At 37.6% G+C, this 18,892-nt stretch overlaps 2 protein-coding genes across 2 annotated transcripts; both read left to right on the forward strand.

Moving 5' to 3' along the window:
- Positions 1-6,869: 6,869 nt before the first annotated feature.
- LOC144558057 (uncharacterized) lies at positions 6,870-7,919 on the forward strand. The gene has a single exon (XM_078306762.1). The coding sequence runs from the start codon at positions 6,870-6,872 to the stop codon at positions 7,917-7,919; it is 1,050 nt and encodes a 349-aa protein (XP_078162888.1).
- Positions 7,920-15,176: 7,257 nt separating this feature from the next.
- PEX13 (peroxin 13) lies at positions 15,177-18,437 on the forward strand. The gene is made up of 5 exons (XM_078306964.1): positions 15,177-15,330; positions 15,886-16,119; positions 16,892-17,226; positions 17,543-17,635; positions 17,980-18,437. Exons 1-5 carry the CDS (start codon positions 15,306-15,308, stop codon positions 18,169-18,171), a joined length of 879 nt encoding a protein of 292 aa, XP_078163090.1. The 5' UTR covers positions 15,177-15,305; the 3' UTR covers positions 18,172-18,437.
- The last annotated feature ends 455 nt before the right edge of the window (positions 18,438-18,892 follow it).

Here is an 18,892-nt window from a genome sequence, read left to right on the forward strand (position 1 = left end):
TTGGAGTTTGGCACCAACACTCCTCCTTTTGTCAAATGTCACCATTAAACGTTGCCTAATCTGATCAACAATATGCAAATCTTTCAAGTATTTTATCCAACTATTGAAGCACTCTGATATGTTATTGTTGACATACTCACACTTTGATAGCTCCGAAAACTTAATTCTACACCATAGTTGCTTGTGATTCTTCTCAAGATATGCAATAGCCTTGGGTGCTACTTTCTTAAGCTCCCTATATGACTTTGACTACCAAGTGTTATGGTTGGTGATGGTTGAGATGGAGTGCATGGATAAGTGGAATTCGTACCACTACATTTCAAGCTTCCATCCAAATCACAAACTACTACCAGAAGTGAGATTTTTCTTTCATTTTAGAACATCCTAAACATCTCTGGTATTTGTGACTTAGACACTACTTCCATTTCTCTACCATCGTTTTTGTCAAACATCCATATCTTTGGTGTTTGACAACTCCCCCAACATAGATTGTCAAATAAGTCACTCCCCAAATCACACAAAGAGAATATATCCGAATCCACCACCCATTTTAATGTCTTTCCCTTGACATAATCTTTTTTGCATTCAATTTTCTTATTGAGGAATCATTCAATCTTAACCTCTATCCTAAACGCAGTTTCTAGATCATACCTATACAGAATTGTAGAAATAATGTTAGATTACGCACTAATGCAACATCCATTCAAATTGAAATAGAAATAACGCAACATCCATTCAAATTGAAATATAAATCTTACCCACTAGGAATCCATGACTTGTCCATCTTATTCACACCTCCAATGCCCTCCCTAAAGCATACCTATTAGAATACAGTTAATAACTATGCCTTATTGTTTATACCTGGACAAACAGAAGGCAGGAAAATTTATACAGAATTGAATTATTTGGAAAAAGAAAGAGTAGAGGCAGAGAGACACAGTTATACCAGTATTGTTCTAGTACATAGTGTTTATTTAATTCAATATTAAGGCCTCCTTCAATTTAATTCAATACATAGTGTCTATTTTGGGTAACATAACAGAATTTAGGTAACTATTCAATATAGTCATAACAGTCCAATTTTGAAATATTGTTTAGAAATCTACTGTATTACACAATTTACATTTTGCTGCCATTTAAAAATAATTTGAATCATATTATTGAAACCAAATATATCATCAATTCATAATTCATGAGCATAAGGCGCTTTATTAAAAGAAGAGGAACAAATTATTTATCTTCATCTATATGATCTCCATTGTGATTTTACAAGCACTAAAAAGAAATTAACATGTCAGGATACATATGGTATAATAGAGGAACACACGTCTCTATATTCTTTTGTACAAAATGGAGAGGATGTGAAAACAACCAAAAAAAAGAAAAGAAAAAAAACAGATAAGGTACACTCCTTGCACACCCTAATTAAACTGATGCTCTTCCATTCTACTGACAAATATTTCTTTCTTGCCAGCCTAATTACCCTGTGTTAACAAATTTTGATCATGCCCCAATATTTATTTCTTCCCGTACCCTGTGTGTTGTTGGCGGAGAAGGCTGGCGGAGCTTCGAAATTTGATGTTTTGGCTGTCTGGCGTCAAGGCTGACGAAGCTCCGACATTTCCTGCGTCTCACACTTTTCCTGCGTCAGGGCTGGCGGAGGAGAGTTCTCTCTTTGTCTTAAGCGGTCCAACGAGCAAACAGATCCAAGCCAATATTTGATCCACATAATAGGGGCATTTTGGTCACTGTCAAAATTTATTGTATTTTCAGAATATTTTTAATTAAATTTCTGGATTAGAGGTATAATGGTGGCAATTTGCATAATTTTGATGTTTTGAAGTGGCAATTACCTAAATTTATGTTTTGAGGTGGCAAAAACCTAATTTTGAAGTTTTGAAGTGGGATATAAAAAATTTTCCCTATAATTTATATATTTCTATAGTCTCATTGTATAATTTTAATTCATTTAATATGTCTTCTTTGATAAATTTTTTTGGTTTTTTTTAGGTTTACGGATAACCGCCAATAATATATATTAATAAAAAAATGAATAATTATATTGATCCCCTCACCCCTGTCCCCTCATTTAACCCCGCACTCTCTCTCTCCAAATTAACTCCCTTAACTGTCTTTTATCCCCGCATTAATTCCTCTAAGAATTTTCATTTATCCCCGCATTAATTACTGCCCTCTAATAACAATCCCCGCATTAATTATACTATCATTTAATAACAATTCCCGCTAATAAATATTTATCTGTTTATTGATGTTCAAGAAAATATTTATCATTGTTCTGACAAGTATTTATGCTAATGTCTGAGAAGTATTTATTATTGTCCCTGACATGATAATAATTTGATTAAATATTACTTATTGACAAGTTCAAGAATAAAGTTCAAGAAAGTATTTATCGTTGTTCTGACAAGTATTTACGATTATATATGAGAAGTATTTATCATTGTCACAGATGTTTTACTGTAAGTTGCAATTATGTCTGAGAAGTATTTATCCATGTAACATAAAATATTTATTCATGTAACATAAAGTATTTATCATTATGTCTGAGAAATATTTATAATTGATATTTTACTGAAAGTTTCAATTATGTCTGATAAGTATTTATTCATGTAACATATAGTATTTATCAATGTATCATAAAATATTTATCCTTATGTCTGAGAAGTATTTATCATTGATATTGTACTGAAAGTTGCAATTATGTCTGATAAGTTTTTATTCATGTAACATAAAGTATTTATCAATGTATCATAAAATATTTATCCTTATGTCTGAGAAGTATTTATCATTGGGTGAGGGGATAGTTTATTTAATGGTCCCCAGTTGTGCGGGGACAATCCAGAAAAAAGGAAAATTTGTGCGGGGATAAATGACAAGTATTTATGAGGGAATTGTTTATTTAATGGTCCCCAGTTGTGCGGAGATGATTCAAAAAAAAGGAAATTTTGTGCGGGGACAACTAATGGATTGATTTATTCTTTCCTAAATAGAGATCATGCATAGGGATTAACACTTTGCAAATTCACGATAAATAATTTGATGCTTCAAGTTAAATACTAACAGTTTCTGCGGAGTATTAATTATTGAACGGTCCCCCCCATGATATTTTTGGCAGTTTGTGCGGGGTTTTTTGCGGGGATAGACCTGCGGGGATTGTCATCAGGATCCTAAAAAAATATTATTTACAAAAGATTCTAGCACGAATCACCTCCACAAAAATATATACAAAAATGGCGAACTAACTAGTCTAACAGACTATTATTAGCTTGCGGAGATTCCGATTAAGAAGATTCAGAAACGATTTGGACCGTCGATAATTTTTTTGCTGGATAAGTATGGATTTATTTTTGTTTAACAAGTCCAAAGAAAAGAACAACCAGTTTGGTGGTTTTATTACGGGATCATTACTTTTTACGGCCTACAGACTAACCGAACCGAATTAAGGTCGCCTAATTTTTTCTTTTATTGGAGGTCCGGTCCGGTTTTAATTTAATTACACAACTGCAAAGTTCTATATTTTCGAAGCGGAATATTGAACTTATCCCTCCAATGCGCTCCAACAATATATGGCTTTAATAGGAAAACTTTATTTTTAGTAAAATCAACTATATATTGAACTTATCCCTCCAATACTAGTTTCACTTAGGGGTGTCGGGTTTCTTTTTAAAAATTGCACAACGGTTTTTTTTTTGCAAAGTCCATTGTTCAATGGGAAATTGGCGAATGTCCTAGACCTTTGAAACGGCGATGGCCTCCATTCTCTATCACCCTTCTCCACCCTTTCATCTTGCCTCTCCTCTCAATCATCTCATCCAGGTGGGTACGGTCCCCATACTATCTCAAACTGTGGTAGGCTCCATTCCCATCTATCCTGCCTTTCTACTCTTTGGGACTGCTCATTCCCCTCAACAAATCAATGGCGCAGGGTACTTACATCTCAACCCCCCATCGAATTTATTGATTTCCCAACCTAACCCCGCCATCTACCCTTCAGATCAAGAACCAGTGAGGGGGCTTCGGTCCATACATTTGCCTCATGTGCTAAGCTCAGATTCCTACAGGGGCTGTTTAAGGAATGAGAATGCACAACTATCGGAGAGGATCCCCAAAACTGCGTCATTACACGCCCTCTATCCAGATACCTCTTTTGCTCATCTCAAAAAGGAGTGTAATCTTCGAAAGAAGGAAAATGAGTGTAATCAAAAGGGGAAGGAAAAGATTCTAGCATCTTTTTCGGAGCCCTATCAGCCACACTTTCCTACAAACAAAATCAAAATAATAAAATGTGAAACCACCCCCAAACAATATAAAAATTCTATCCTAGGGCCCTATCCATCCACTATTCAATCTACTGCTCCTAACAAAATCTCCCTTCCTCAATCGGCCAAACACCAACTCTTGCTCCACCGCCAATCAACCACAAAACAAATGTCTCTCTTAACGAAGGAAGACGAGGAGCTTATTCATAAGTTCATTGGATTGTCCACGGAGGAGCCTCAGCAAGTGGCAATCCGGCTACCCCAGAATGTCTCCCAAGAACCAGAGTGGTCGAGTTGTCTACTGCTCAAGGTGCTAACAAACAAGACAGTCATAGACTCATCTTTCCAAAATACTATGATTAGTACATGGCAGGTGGATCCGGGGACAAAGGTCACCCCTCTCTCAAAGGGGGCATATATGGTCCAATTTCAGAACAGAGAAGAGATGCAGAGGATCTGGGTTGGGGGTCCGTGGTCATACAGGGGGGATATTGTAGCAATGAGACAAGTAGTGGGACATGAGGATTTGGTGCCGGACCTCATTGACATGGTGGAAGTTTGGGTTCAGCTATACAATATCCCGGTAGCATCTCTCAAAGAGGAAGGGAAGATCATGCTTGGACAGGAAGTGGGCAAGCTAGTCTCGCCTCCAGTTGATGGTTTTGTGGGAGGCCGCCGTTTTGTGAAAATGAAAGTAATGATCCCCATCAATGAACCGATAAAGGATAGGGTCAAGGCAGTGCACCCTACGCTTGGAGAGGTGGTGGCCCACTGCCACTATGAGAAACTCTCAAGGATCTGTTGTTTCTGCGGCATCATTGGCCATGTTATGGCTGAATGCCCGGAGCACCTACGCCTGGCCCGTCTGATGTTAGACCCAGACATTAAGCAGCGGCCTGGAATGGAAAGCATATTGAAGCCCAAAAAAGGAAAATGGATAATTGACCTCAGTGCAATTCCTAAGCCGCAACCAAGCAGTCAGGGGGGCCCAGTAAAGAGATCTTACCAACAATTAAAGGAGAGTAGCCCAGCAATAGGCTGGGAGGGATTTGGGCCGATTGGAGCAATGGGAACAAGTGGAAGTGACTCTGTTGGAGAGAAAATGGAGTTTGCTTACTCTTTTCTTTCAAAAAGGCCCAAGCCGACGGGGCAGAATGCGTCGGCAATAGATATATGAACATTTTCTCGTGGAACTGTCGGGGTAGTGGAGGCACGACAGTGGCCACGTTAAGCCGGTACCTCCATTGCACGAGGGCAAACATAGCATTTATTACGGAAGCAAGATGTGGTAGAGTAATGGCAGAAAGGAGAATTCAAAAGTTGCCCTTGTGTAATGCGGAAGTAGTTCAGTCAGAAGGTTCCTCAGGGGGGTTGTGGCTCCTATGGGGAAGTGAGTGTAAGGTCTCGGTGGTTTTCAAAAATAGTAGTGTGATAGTAGCTGATGTAAAATACTTGACTGAGGAGTGGAGAATGGTAGGAGTTTATGGTGATCCATCCAGGATAAACAGCTCAGCCATTTGGGACCTAATTGACTCTTTTTTGGGGGATGTAGATAAGCCTACTTGCATTTTGGGGGATTTTAATGCGATAGTGGCTGAGGAGGAAAAAGTAGGTGGGAGTGCACATCTAGGCACACAAAATAGAAGGTTCAAGGAATGGATTCATGGAGCTGAGTTGTTAGACCTGGGGTATCACGGTCCTTGTTTCACTTGGACTAATAAAAGGGCGGATAATGCAAATGTGTCAGAGAGGTTAGACAGGGGTCTGGGCAATTTGGCATGGACTCTGAAGTATCCAAAAAGTGCTGTTTTTCACATCCCGAGATTTAACAGTGACCATATGCCAATCCTGTTGAGAACAGAACCTAGTCCGATTGCAAAACTGCGAAGATTCAGAACAGAAAATTGGTGGTTGGCAAAGGAGGGATTCAAGGATATCTGTCTCAAGGCAGCTGTACAGGGTAACCATGAATGGAATGGAGTGTGTAAGTCGCTCAAAAAGGAAGTTGCAAAGTGGGAAGAGGTCAGAAATTCTCCTCAGGTTATGCTCCGTAAGGTTGAGTCCCAAATGTTGCAGCTCAACTCACAACCTCAAACTCAGCGGGTTCTGGAGGAAGACAAAAAATTGCAGAAAGAGCATAGTGACTATCTCACCATGTTGGATATCTTTTGGCACCAAAGGTCACGAGTAAACTGGGCACAGCTAGGAGATCGAAATACACAATTTTTTCACTCCACAGCAGTGGTTAGGCATCGGAGAAACCAAATCCGTGCAATGCAGGCTGAAGATGGGTCCTGGGTAACCACTGACAGGGAGATACGACGGCTGTTCCTTGGTCATTTCCGTGATGTCTATGCGGGGTCAGAATGTATTCCGCTTCAACAGGTGCTGCCTGAGGAGGTATTTCTAAGTTTATGGCCAACCATGGTTTCCGGGTGTTTTAGCATATATTCCAAATGGGGGAAGTGATAGGGACTTAGTTGTAAAAGACCTGCTCGTGGAGGGTCAGACTCAATGGGATGTATCAAAGCTAATGGAGAGGTTTGGCTATCTCAATAGCATGCATATAATCTCAAATATACCCCCCCAATGGAAAGCAAAGGGAGTGATAGGCTCATGTTCAACCTCTCAGCGGATGGTAAATTCTCAGTCAAAAAGGCGTATAAACATTTGAATGAGTCTTGGAGGTATGTGACAGGGAATCAACCCTCAGTTTGGAAGAAAATCTGGAAGTTTGGAAGCATACAACCGCGCCTCAGACTCTTTATGTGGAAATTAGTTAACGGAGCTCTTCCACTGGCGAAAACAATTTTTTACAGAACAGGTTATGGAGTGCCAAGCTGTGCACTTTGCTCGCAGGATGATGAGGATGCTATTCACATGGGATTTAAATGCCCGTTTGCTCGGGCTTGCTGGCTGGCCTCGGATATCCCTCTCCGTACTGAGCAACTACCTAATACGGTAAGAGAAGTGCTGACACAGGTCCTCCAATGGATGTCAGAGGAGCAGTGGTCTATGTTTGCAAGTATCATTTGGGCCATTTGGAGGTGTAGAAACGCCAAGGCTTACCAGGGACAGCAGCAATCTATTTCCCTCTTCTTCAAGTATGTCTCCCTAATCAACAGAGAAACTATGCTGGTTAATTCATGCACTGGTACTGTTCCAGGAGGTGTGACTATGGTTGGGGAAGCAACAAAGAGATGGGTGTGTTTCACTGACGCTTCATGGGTTAATTCATGGGATACTGGTACGGGATTTTTTCTGCAAGAAGGAGAACAGCTGCTGGCATATGGAATTCAATACACTTCCTCTTCATGTCCTCTGCAAGCTGAGGCTAAGGCTTTAGCTACTGCTATGGCTTTTGTGCAACAAAGAGGTCTACATGATTGCACTTTCTGCACAGATAATCTGGTACTGGCAAAAGAAGTTTCGAAGATTCAGCCACCGATCATTGTTGATTGGAGAGCTGCCAAAGAATTTTTTCTGATTTGGGAATTTTTACAAAAAAACCGGGGCTGGAATTGTATTTACATTTCAAGGAGCCACAATGAGATGGCTGATAGGTTAGCGGGTTTGGGTAGAAGGGAGAAAATGGATCTGGTGGGATTTACATACCCAATTATAAATGGTATTTGCTAATAGTTGTAATCTGATAGTTTTGATTAATAGAAATTGCCTACGGGCGTGTTTGAAGCAAAAAAAAAAAACTTAGGGGTGTCAATGGCACCCTTTTATTCGTTTACCCGATTTGTATCGTATTCGATAAGACAGGTATGGGTAAGATTTTTTTTTCGTAAACTTATCAGGTACGGGTACGTATAAAGATTTTTTCCGTTATCCAAATGGGTAAGGGTACGGGTAAAGCCTATTCTGTACCCGTTAACCAATCGGGTAATTATATATATTATATATTTTAATGAGCATTGAATTAGTATCCATCTCCAACAGTCTAATTGGCAACTACTCTTGATCTTGGAAAACAAAATTTATTAAATTTTCTAACTTAAACAATTGACCATTTATGTAACTGTGTTAAACATAATTCATCATTAAAGCACTTTAACAATTGACAATCTTTCTTTTATTTGCATGCCTAATTTTTTTTAATTAAGGAACAGAGATATTTGTGTTTTTTAATTTGTGTTTTGATAAAAAAAAACAATTTAGTTGAAATTAATTTTTATATTAGTAATGTGATTATATATGTAACAAATATGTGTCTTAGTGTTTTATTTAATAAATAATATAAATAATTATTATACAAATATTAACCGTTATTTACCCGCTACCGTTTCGTTATCCAACAACTACAACAGATAAGGATAATTTGTGACAGGTACAGGTATGAAAATGCTTCCACCCGACCCTTACCATACCCATTGACACCCCTAGTTTCACTGAACTTAATCAATGCCAATTTTAGTAAAAGAAAAATCTGAAAATGTATTCTACGTTTGTTGGTTTGTACAATAATAATAATAGCTAGTTCACTTAATCCATTCAAATCTAATTGATTGGAAAAGCTACAAGACCAATATTAGAAAATTATCTAGAATAGAATGAAACCAACTGTATCAATTTCTTTTTGTCGAAAGCTTGAAATAAATCTTTCGAATTCAACCAAGCCATACAAAGGAGTTATAAATTTATCTCATCAAATCTACTATTGAGCTTTTGTAGTTGTGTATCTATAATGACACAAAATATGTCTACTCAGTACCTATGAAAATAAGTAGTGTGGGGAGTCTTACAGGTTGATTTACCTTAAAGAACAAATTTATCCTTCATGTTGAGTATGTTGATTTCATGTTTCGTGCAAAATGAAGACATCTCATCTAATAAACATATTCATTCATCATCTCTCATTGCTTACAAGCGGTCATTTGCTACTTTAACAAGAGTCATTGTATTTTCAATGTCTTGATCTTTTCTTTGTAGTGCTAAACAAAACTCAATAGTTTTCTCTAATACATTTTTCATCAACTGCATGAGGAAGAAAAAAATCAAAATCTTGCAAGAAAAGACTAATTCGAAGTATTATCACTACGAAATGAGAATATCATGATTTACTGATTTAGAAAAAGGCTAATTTAAAGAATTAATCCTTAAGTATTTTATGATTTCAAATTCCTTTTGTTGCTCATTCACAGAAAATGCAATAATTGGAAACAATATGGACCTAATCGAAATTTTTGTGCATTTTTTTGTTCTGACGGAGCCAACCATTTTATAAATCCTAATAACCGTGAATCAATTTTCAAATACCAGTCAGGTTGAAAGATCATACCACTCTAAATGAAAGTTCAAGTTAGAGAATGGAGAAAGTACCTTTATTTTCATGGTCCTCATGAAATAAGAGATTGCTTCTTTAAATTTTTTTCATTGCAAATTGGAGAAGGGCACGAGAATTGAAATTAGAAGTGACATTTGAATTTTGGGGCAATTTTCGGTGGGAGTTCCGGAGAGAGATTGAGAGAGTCTTAGATGGGAGAGAGAAAGAGAGAGTGGTGATTTGGTCATATTTCTAATGTTTACAACATTGTACAAGTTTATTTTTCTTTGAAAATAACTTAGATTAACCATATAATTTTTTTGCAAAATTTATGAAAATCATTTTTAAGATACTAATATCATTTTACTATAAACTATACAACAAAAACATATATAATAATCAGTTTTTAAAATTAAATGAGGATCAATCGATCTTTATTTAATGTATGTCCCTCCACCCCTAATTGGATCTAAACCAAAATTAATAAGCACTTAACTTTGTAATAACTATGTGCGTGTCCTACAATTAATAGCTGAATGCGTGTATTCTACAATACTCAAATTAGTCTTATAAATTGTGTGATCATTCAGTAAGTTCGTAACAATATAGGCCCTGTTCGGATTTTACTGTTCATGTGGGAAAAAAAAATTCACTCTGTGAATTTTTTTTTCTCACGTGAACAATAAAAACTAGTTCAAAAATTTTGCAATCTCATTCTCATTCCCTTTCCCCTCCGTCCGCCAAACATGCCCTTATAGTTATTCATATCATTTCAAAACTGTCAGCAAAACAAAAATATTTTTTTTATTATATAACAACTATTTTAGTTATGGATTAGCTTATAATATGTTTGTCATTTAATTATGAAGTGAAGGTAGCAATCTTATTTGAATAAAATGGACTTCACTTCTTCAGATAAATAAACTAGAGTTGAATGATAAAGCACAAATCTAAACTAGAGGGTTGAGCTTTTAGGTCTTTCATCAATACCATATTAGTAAGTTTTTTCGACCATTGGATGGGTTATAATTCATACATTGATCTTGATCGAAGGGATAATTTTTACTTAATTTTTTTATCGATAGTTATTCAGTTATTGATATATGAGGCTAAGTTAATATATACTTTTACAAAGAAGTAAGAAGGCTAATTTAACTGAATCAAGAAAAATGATTTGAAATGATTCACATTTTATTACTCTCAATTTTTAATTTGTATAATATTTTCCAATGAACAAAATCCAAAAAATTATATAAAATTATAATTACAATTTGTTTACTCACCAAATTAGATTCTTAGATTTAACTCTGAAAGGATACACAAAGAAAGGAGAAGGAAAAATCACCGTGCAAGGGAGATGTCGCCAGTCCATCCGGTCAAGTGTGACTTCATCTGCTCAACTAAACCACTCTATTTGTACAATTCTACTAGAATAAATTGAGTCACATCCTCTAAATTTTATATTGAATTCTAACAATATTAAAAAAATCATCTACCCATGAAACAAAGACTTCAAATTAAGTAACGCGAAATGAAGTAATCAGCGTCAATTTGTGAACTAAAAAACAAAAGCTTCAGTACATAGATATTTGCAAGCTGGCTAAGATAAGCTTTCAAAAATTTGGAAACTTCCAAACCGGTTTCAACAGTTGAATGAGCAAAAAAAAAGGAAAACCAGCCATATAAAACGGATTAGGATTCAAGTAATTAAATAATTTTAAAATCTACTGCTCAATGTACGTGCGTGGGGCATATACAAGAATTAAATATGACATTTCTTTATTTTTAGAGGCGCGTATGTTAACTTATTATTGTTGTTGTTGTTATTATTATTATTATTATTATTATTATTATTATTATTATTATTATTATTATTATCAACTAGAAAATAAAAAATAAAAATAGAATATAACAAAGCGGAAGCGTCTTTCTGGGAAGAAAATTAGTACCAAAACTATAAAATGATTATTTATCGACTAACATTCAATACTTTATAGTCTTTATTATTATACCAACTTATTATTTTAATAAATTTAAATTATCAATTACGAAAATAAGATACTGTGTCCTTAATTAGCAATTGTTGCAGCAATGTAACATCAACTGTGACACAGTGCCAACTCAAATAAAACAAGCAAAGTCCGAAATAGAAAACCAAGTTCAAAACATAAAAGACTCAAGTTGTCATGGAATAAAAAAAATCAAACTCTAAACTGGTATGAAAATAATACTAGAACTAGATAGCAACTAGCATGCAAAGACGATCTTTTCGTTTTTGTTTCCATCTGAAAGCAAGGACTTAGTAGTCATTTCTTTTTATTAATTAGTAATTTTAATTTATTAAATAGAAAGATGCGAACATAATCAAGTACTTTAATTTCTATAAATATTTAACAAATTCTAAGATAAAGGAAGAAGCTAGAAGTAACTGGAGAAATAGCTTTTGTATTAATCTTTCTCAAAGAAGCATTCTACAGATTGTTGCCTTATATAACAGTAAAATGATTACTCTAGTTATCCTTTACTCTGGTTAAACTCATGACTCACACAAATAGACAAAGAAATAAAAACAATATCTAGAAGAATCAGAGAATGATGCCGTTATGCATTTGTAGCTAGCTGGGATTGTTTGTGACTGATTGTGCTTCAACATCCCCCCGCAAGTTGACGGTGGTGAAACAACGGTCAACTTGTCACGTAGCGTAAGAAACCTAGGAGTGCCGAGTGCCTTTGTGAAGATGTCCGCAATTTGATCCTTGGAGCAAATAAATTGAATAACAAGTTCTTTGGAAGCAACCTTCTCGCGGATGAAATGAAAATCGATCTCTACATGCTTGGTCCTTGCATGGAACATAGGGTTGGAAGCAAGGAATGTAGCTCCTATGTTGTCGCACCATAAGATTGGGGAAGAAGAGGTGGCAATGTGAAGTTCGGCTAGCAAAAATTGCAACCACACCATTTCGGCAAGTTCTGCGGTATTCGACTTCAGTGCTTGATTTGGATACGATAGGTTGTTTTTTTGAGCTCCAAGACACAAGATTTGAACCAAGGTATATACAAAACCGGATGTGGATCGTCGGTCGTCCGGACACCCGGCCCAGTCAAAGTCACTATAAGCATGTAGAGTGAGAGAAGGGTCGGCATGGAGAGAGAGCCCAAGAGAGGAGGTTCCTTGAAGATAACGAAGGATTCGCTTAACGGCTAACCAATGTGACATGGTGGGGGAGTGCATGAATTGGGACACTTTGTTAACTGAGTAAGTGATATCCGGTCGAGTAATGGTTGTGTATTGCAAGGCTCCCACAATGGTGCGATAAAGATGAGGGTCATTCATGGGATCACCTTCATATCGAGAGAGAGATAGATTGGCTACCATAGGAGAAACACACGGCTTGGAGTCATGCATCTTGGCTCGAAACAAAAGGTCTCGGATATATTTGGATTGAGATAAGTGAAGTCCCTTGGTTGTTCGAGTTACCTCAATTCCTAGAAAGAAATGGAGAGGGCCAAGGTCTTTGATTGCAAATCGGTTTTGAAGATGTTGAATGACATTGTGGAGCAAGGTAGAGGAGCTACCCGTTATGATTATATCATCTACATACACAAGAACCACAATTGTATGACCAAGAGCTCGATAAATGAATAATGAGGGGTCATACCGTGAGGCTAGAAAGCCAAAATCTAGAAGGGCCAATCCAAGGGTTTGAAACCATGCTCGAGGCGATTGCTTCAAGCCATAGATGGACTTTAAAAGGTGACAAACATGATGCGGATGGTTCGGGTCGATGAAGCCCCGGTGGTTGAGACATGTAGACCACCTCTTGTAAGTCACCGTGTAGAAAGGCGTTTTGCACATCTAGTTGCTTGAGAGGCCAATTTTGAGAGATAACAATAGAAATGACCAATCGAATTGTGGTTGGGTGCACCACGGGACTAAATGTGTCAAAATAATCGACGCCTTCCTCTTGAGTGAAGCCTTTTGCAACAAGGCGAGCTTTGAACCGCTCGATGGAACCGTCAGCATGTCTCTTGATTTTGTAGATCCATTTGCAGCCGACAACATTCTGATTTGGGGTTGGAGGCACAAGAACCCAGGTTCGGTTTTGGGCAAGAGCGTCAATTTCTTTTGCCATGGCTTCTCTCCAAAGAGGTTGTTGTTGTGCTTGAAGGAAGGTGGAAGGTTCACTGGAGATTTGAATAGCAGCTGTGTAAGCAACATGATCAGGGAAGTTGCGCAATTTTCTGGTATTGTCTCTGGTTCGAGTTACCATAAGATGAACCGAGGAGCTGTCAGGTGGTTGGGTTGGAACTGGTAAAGGAGTAGAGAAGTGAACTGGAGGGTTCGGGTTAGGAGGTGTAGAGGCACGGTCAAGGCCAGTGGAGGTCAGTTCGGGCAGGGCAGTAGGGGAATTGAAGGGTCGGGTAGATGGGGAAGCCGTAGTGGGAAGGTTTGGTGCTGGGTTAATAATGAGAGGGGTATGCAGCCTGTTTGTTGAAGTGGATAAAGGGCCTGGCTGAGATGGGCCAAGGGATGGAGAGGTATCGGCTAGAAACAAAGGAGCAGCAAGCCGCCAAATTGAAACGGGGTAATTGAAGGCTGGTTGTGTAGCACCATCGCCAGAGGGATCTGTGTTGAGCTCAGACTTTTGAAAAGGAAAGTTTGCTTCATCAAAAATAACATTTCGAGAAACAAAAATACAGTTAGTTGTGAGATATAAGCATCGGTATCCCTTTTGTGATAATGCATATCCAATGAATACGCAAGGTAAGGCACGAGGCTCCAACTTGTGATCATTATATGGTTTGAGAAAGGGAAAACACAAGCAACCGAGCACCTTTAAAAAGGAGTAGTCGGGTGCTTTGTGAAAAAGGTTTGTAAAGGGAGATGGAGAATGGTTAGATGGAGGCAACCGATTGATGAGATAAATGACACTAGCAAAGATTTTGTCCCAATAAATAAGAGGGATAGAGGCATGGTTCATGGTGGCAAGTGACAATTCGACAAGGTGACGGTGTTTACGTTCCGATACCCCATTTTGTTGAGGGGTATACGGACACGATGTTTGGTGACAGATTTGGGGATAGAGACGGGAGAGTGGTTTGTATTCGGTGCCATTGTCGGTTCGCAAGATTTTTATTGTGGTATCAGATGGCGGCTCTGATACCATCTAAGATAAAGGAAGAAGAAGTAACTGGAGAAATAGTTTTTGTATTAATCTTTCTCAAAGCATCATTCTGCAGATTGTTGCCTTATATAACAGTAAAATGATTATGTCCTAAGCTAACTCTAGTTATCCTTTACTCTGGTTAAACTCATGACTTACACAAATAGACAAAGAAATAAAAACAGTCTCTAGAAAAATCAGAGAATGATGCCGTTATGCATTTGTAGCTAGCTGGGATTGTTTGTGACTGATTGTGCTTCAACACAAATTTTAGTTTTAATGAACAATTATCTTATACCAAAAATTAACGGTCAAAGCGGACGCAATATACCCGATCAAAGCTGGGTAGACCGACAGAGCAGCTAGTATAACCCGAACCCGATGTGCAATATCCGAACCGTTAACAGACACGGAAAGATAACATAGACCAAAGAATAGCACAAGCAAAAAGCAAATAAATAAAAACGATTCTCGATAAAATTATAAGATGATATTCAAAGCCAATTTGAAAGAGGTACGATAGACAGAGAAGGAACTTCTCTGCACGATCCATATCCCCAATCTAGAGAAGAACAAGAGACAGAGGGGATGGCTACCAACTCCGCGCCGCCAGGTTCGCAAAATCCCTTGGATTCTCTTCCTCAATTCTTCTATTACCTTCGAGAATTCAATGGATTAAGGTTTCTTTGATATCCGTCGAATTCCCTAATTTTGCTCCAAATTTCCTGTCGGTTTGAGGGGATCCGTCGATATATGTTCTTGATCTTGTAATAAACGATCTCCCTTTTAATTAAAAGGAATTTTGGTTGCACGTAGTTGTTGGCAGGAATTACTCGTATTTCTTCTATTGTTTCATGTAACTTCTAATTCGGATATGCAAATTAAATATGATTGGTAGATAAATTCTTATTCATTCATATTTGGATTCAATTCTATGATTACAAGATTTTTAGTTAGCTTTTGATAGCTAGGGTATCTTTCGAATTGATTAGCTATGATATCAATTTTACAGCTAGAAGTCTAGAACTAATACATAGCTTTTATTCTGGCATATTGATCCTAAGTTTTTTTGCAAAGAGATGTATTTATTTCCCTGATTGCTAAATCAGCTTGCTAGGGTTTTGCTTTGGAGAGATCCAATTAAGTTTTTATCCTTTTCTGACTTTAGGTAATGGCCCACCGTCAAAGCCATGGGAGCGGGCCGGGTCTGCGTCAGGACCTGCCCCGTTCAGGCCTCCTTCTAATGGAAGCACCAGTGATGTCGTAGAAGCTTCTGGAACTGCTAAGCCTGGCGAGGTGGTCTCAACTGTCAACCGGACCACCGCAGCAACCACCAATACTCTGTCAAGGCCAGTTCCACCAAGACCGTGGGAGCAAAATTATGGCAGTACATATGGAGGAGGTTTGCATTTTAAATTAGTGTGGAAGAAAAGCACTGATTGCAATAAAATCACTTAAATTATCTTATCTCCAGTTATGCCCGTCGTTTTAGTCTTGCAATTTTAAATTAGTGTGGAAGAAAAGATATATTACATTATATAATTACAATCGGGGCCAACCAAATGATGCATTTTCCTCCAAGCACGAACTGAACCAAAATCAAGCCTAGATAAATGTCATATCCCTAGTTCTAACTAGTTATTTGGTCAAGATGGACTGTTTTGATTTTTGGAACCTTTGTTTAGGTTATTTTTTTTTTGCTTTTTTTAATTCTAAACAAACCCCAATTTTTTTATGCGTAATTGTCCAATAAACTCTTTGCTTGGACATTCTGAACGTCTGAGAATTTAACTCAGTGCGTTGACCTCAATCTTAGTTGTACACTGGTGTTCTGGTATCAAGTAATGAATAATTGATAAATTTCATTTTCAGACCTGAAGCTGTTGGTCTAAGGTCTGCAAGGGGGTTCTAGAATTTAATATCTTAATAACCTGCTTGCATGAACAAACATTGTCCTTTGTTTCAGCTTTACAATAGAGCAACTGCCATTGAACTGGGAATTTTTTTTTTTGTGGTCATTTAGAATAATAATTTTGGATCTAAAATGTTAGAGTTGGGCTTTTATGCATTCCTTTTATACTTAGTTAAAAAAAACATTTATATGACTTTTGGGGCTTGCTCTCAACAAAATTCATACAAAGACAACAACATAACTTAGCCTAATTGAATTTCAGGATATGGGTCAAGTATGTATGGTGGCGGTTACAGTGGTGGTTACGGTGGTGGATATGGCGGGAGTATGTATGGAAACAACAGCATGTACAGCTCAGGATATGGTGCTGGGGGGTTATATGGAAGCTCAGGAAATGGTGCTGGGGGGTTATATGGAAGCTCAGGAATGTATGGTGGAGGCAGCTTGTACAGTGGTGGGTTGGGCAGGCCCATGGGTTATGGTGGAATGGGTATGGGCGGCATGGGTATGGGCCCATATGGCAATCAGGATGATCCGAACAACCCATATGGGCCTCCTAGTCAGCCTCCCAACTTTTGGATGTCCTTCCTTAGAGTTGTAAGTTACCACTTCTAATCTATGTTACTTTCTAATTTCTGTACTCTTACGTATTCTGTCCGAAATATTTGATTTCAGCTGGAACACAGAAACTTTTGCTGGTATACTTGTCTACAGACCCTAACTATTACAAGAGTGCCATAGCATAGGAGTTGATCACTATATGAGCCGGGATATTTTTATTTTTCATTTGTTTTTTTTGTTGGTTTTCCCATTGTGCATGTAACGAGCAAAAATATTTGGTCTCTCCTTTTTCCCCCTCTGTATTTTTGTTGTATAGCACTAATAATCTTTCGATGTGGAATTAAATGTGTAGATGGGCGGGGTTGTCAATTTCTTTGGGAGAATAGCAGTTCTAATTGATCAGAATACACAAGCATTTCATATGTTTATGACTGCCCTTCTTCAGGTACTTTATTTCTCTTCCTTTACTTTACATAAATGAGCTGTGTTTAGTTTGGCTTTAAAATCTGCCTTTGTGGCCTTGCACTACTCCTAATTGTATCATGCTAGCCCCTTGCATTGTCTTTCAGTTACCAGAAAAAGGGTTTAAAAGCTTAGTTGATAGTGTGCCATTCCTCGTGTTAGCTAATTTATATCTTCCTTAAATCTTTTGACATAAAAACTCTGAATTAAAGAAACTAGATGGAAGCTTTTTGAGGTTCACAAGAGGAAGGGGGTGCTATTTTGGGGACAATTAATATAATTTATGTAGTCTTGTTTGTCTATTGATTTCTTTCTTAATTTTTGCAGCTATTTGACCGGTCCGGTGTGTTATATGGTGAGCTTGCAAGATTTATCTTTCGGTTATTTGGCATAAGAACAACCCCAAGAAAGAATATAGGTGAGGGTCCGCCTTCCTTTCAAGGACCGAAAGCCAATAACAATGGCAATTCCTGGGACAACGTTTGGGGTGATGATTTAGCCAAGGGATATGGTCAATAGTAGACTATTAAAGGGTGATAAAAGATTGGGGATCACTTCATCTGCGTTGAAGTTGAGTTGGAGATGCATAACAGGAACCCGACAGACACATGCATCTTTTCAGAAGAAACATAGTGAAATAGCTATTTATTATCCTGTTATATTTTGGTGTACTGTAGAGTTTGTAAGTTTCGCGTTGGTTTCTGGAGGTCATGGTTTATCCTTGTGCAAAATAAATCTGTTTGATTGAAAAAATTAACAAAAGGCTTGTTCCCCAAGAAATATAATGTGGGTCCATGGACATTGGTCCCTGTGTTGAACATGGAGCCTGGTTCATTTAGTTCTAGGATTTGTTACAACGTGTGTTATGTTTCGTAGCGGGATGGTTTGACAACTAATGGAACAAGTGCTAATATAATAATGTTTTTCAGGAAATAATTCCATACTGGGGGAAGAGTGCATTGAGCTGTGTTGAAGCTGTTTGGTAATATTTTGGTTAAAACAGGGTTTACATATCTATATTCTTCTCTCTCTCTATTGTGGGGTCGATAGGCATTTCACTATTCTAAATAAAGGTGTTTGCTTACGTAAAATTGCTGTGAAATAGAACTTTGTTATTCGGACAAGTACTCTATTAATATTTCAACAAAAAAAAGGGAGAAAAATGATAAAAATGATACTTCTCAGCGTTATTTTAATTGTTTATTATCAAACATACAAACGCTTTTTCCGAATAATAATT

The sequence above is a fragment of the Carex rostrata genome, chromosome 8 (assembly GCF_964058835.1).
Source record: "Carex rostrata chromosome 8, lpCarRost1.2, whole genome shotgun sequence".
Lineage (NCBI taxonomy): Eukaryota > Viridiplantae > Streptophyta > Magnoliopsida > Poales > Cyperaceae > Carex > Carex rostrata.

Bases quoted from the DNA above. Each gene is read 5' to 3' on its own strand.
- LOC144558057 (XM_078306762.1), top strand. From the start codon at position 6,870: ATGGAAAGCAAAGGGAGTGATAGGCTCATGTTCAACCTCTCAGCGGAT.
- PEX13 (XM_078306964.1), top strand. From the start codon at position 15,306: ATGGCTACCAACTCCGCGCCGCCAG. The intron at 16,120-16,891 runs GTTTGCATTTTA...ATTGAATTTCAG, and splicing joins TGGCAGTACATATGGAGGAG to GATATGGGTCAAGTATGTAT. The intron at 17,227-17,542 runs GTAAGTTACCAC...TTAAATGTGTAG, and splicing joins GGATGTCCTTCCTTAGAGTT to ATGGGCGGGGTTGTCAATTT.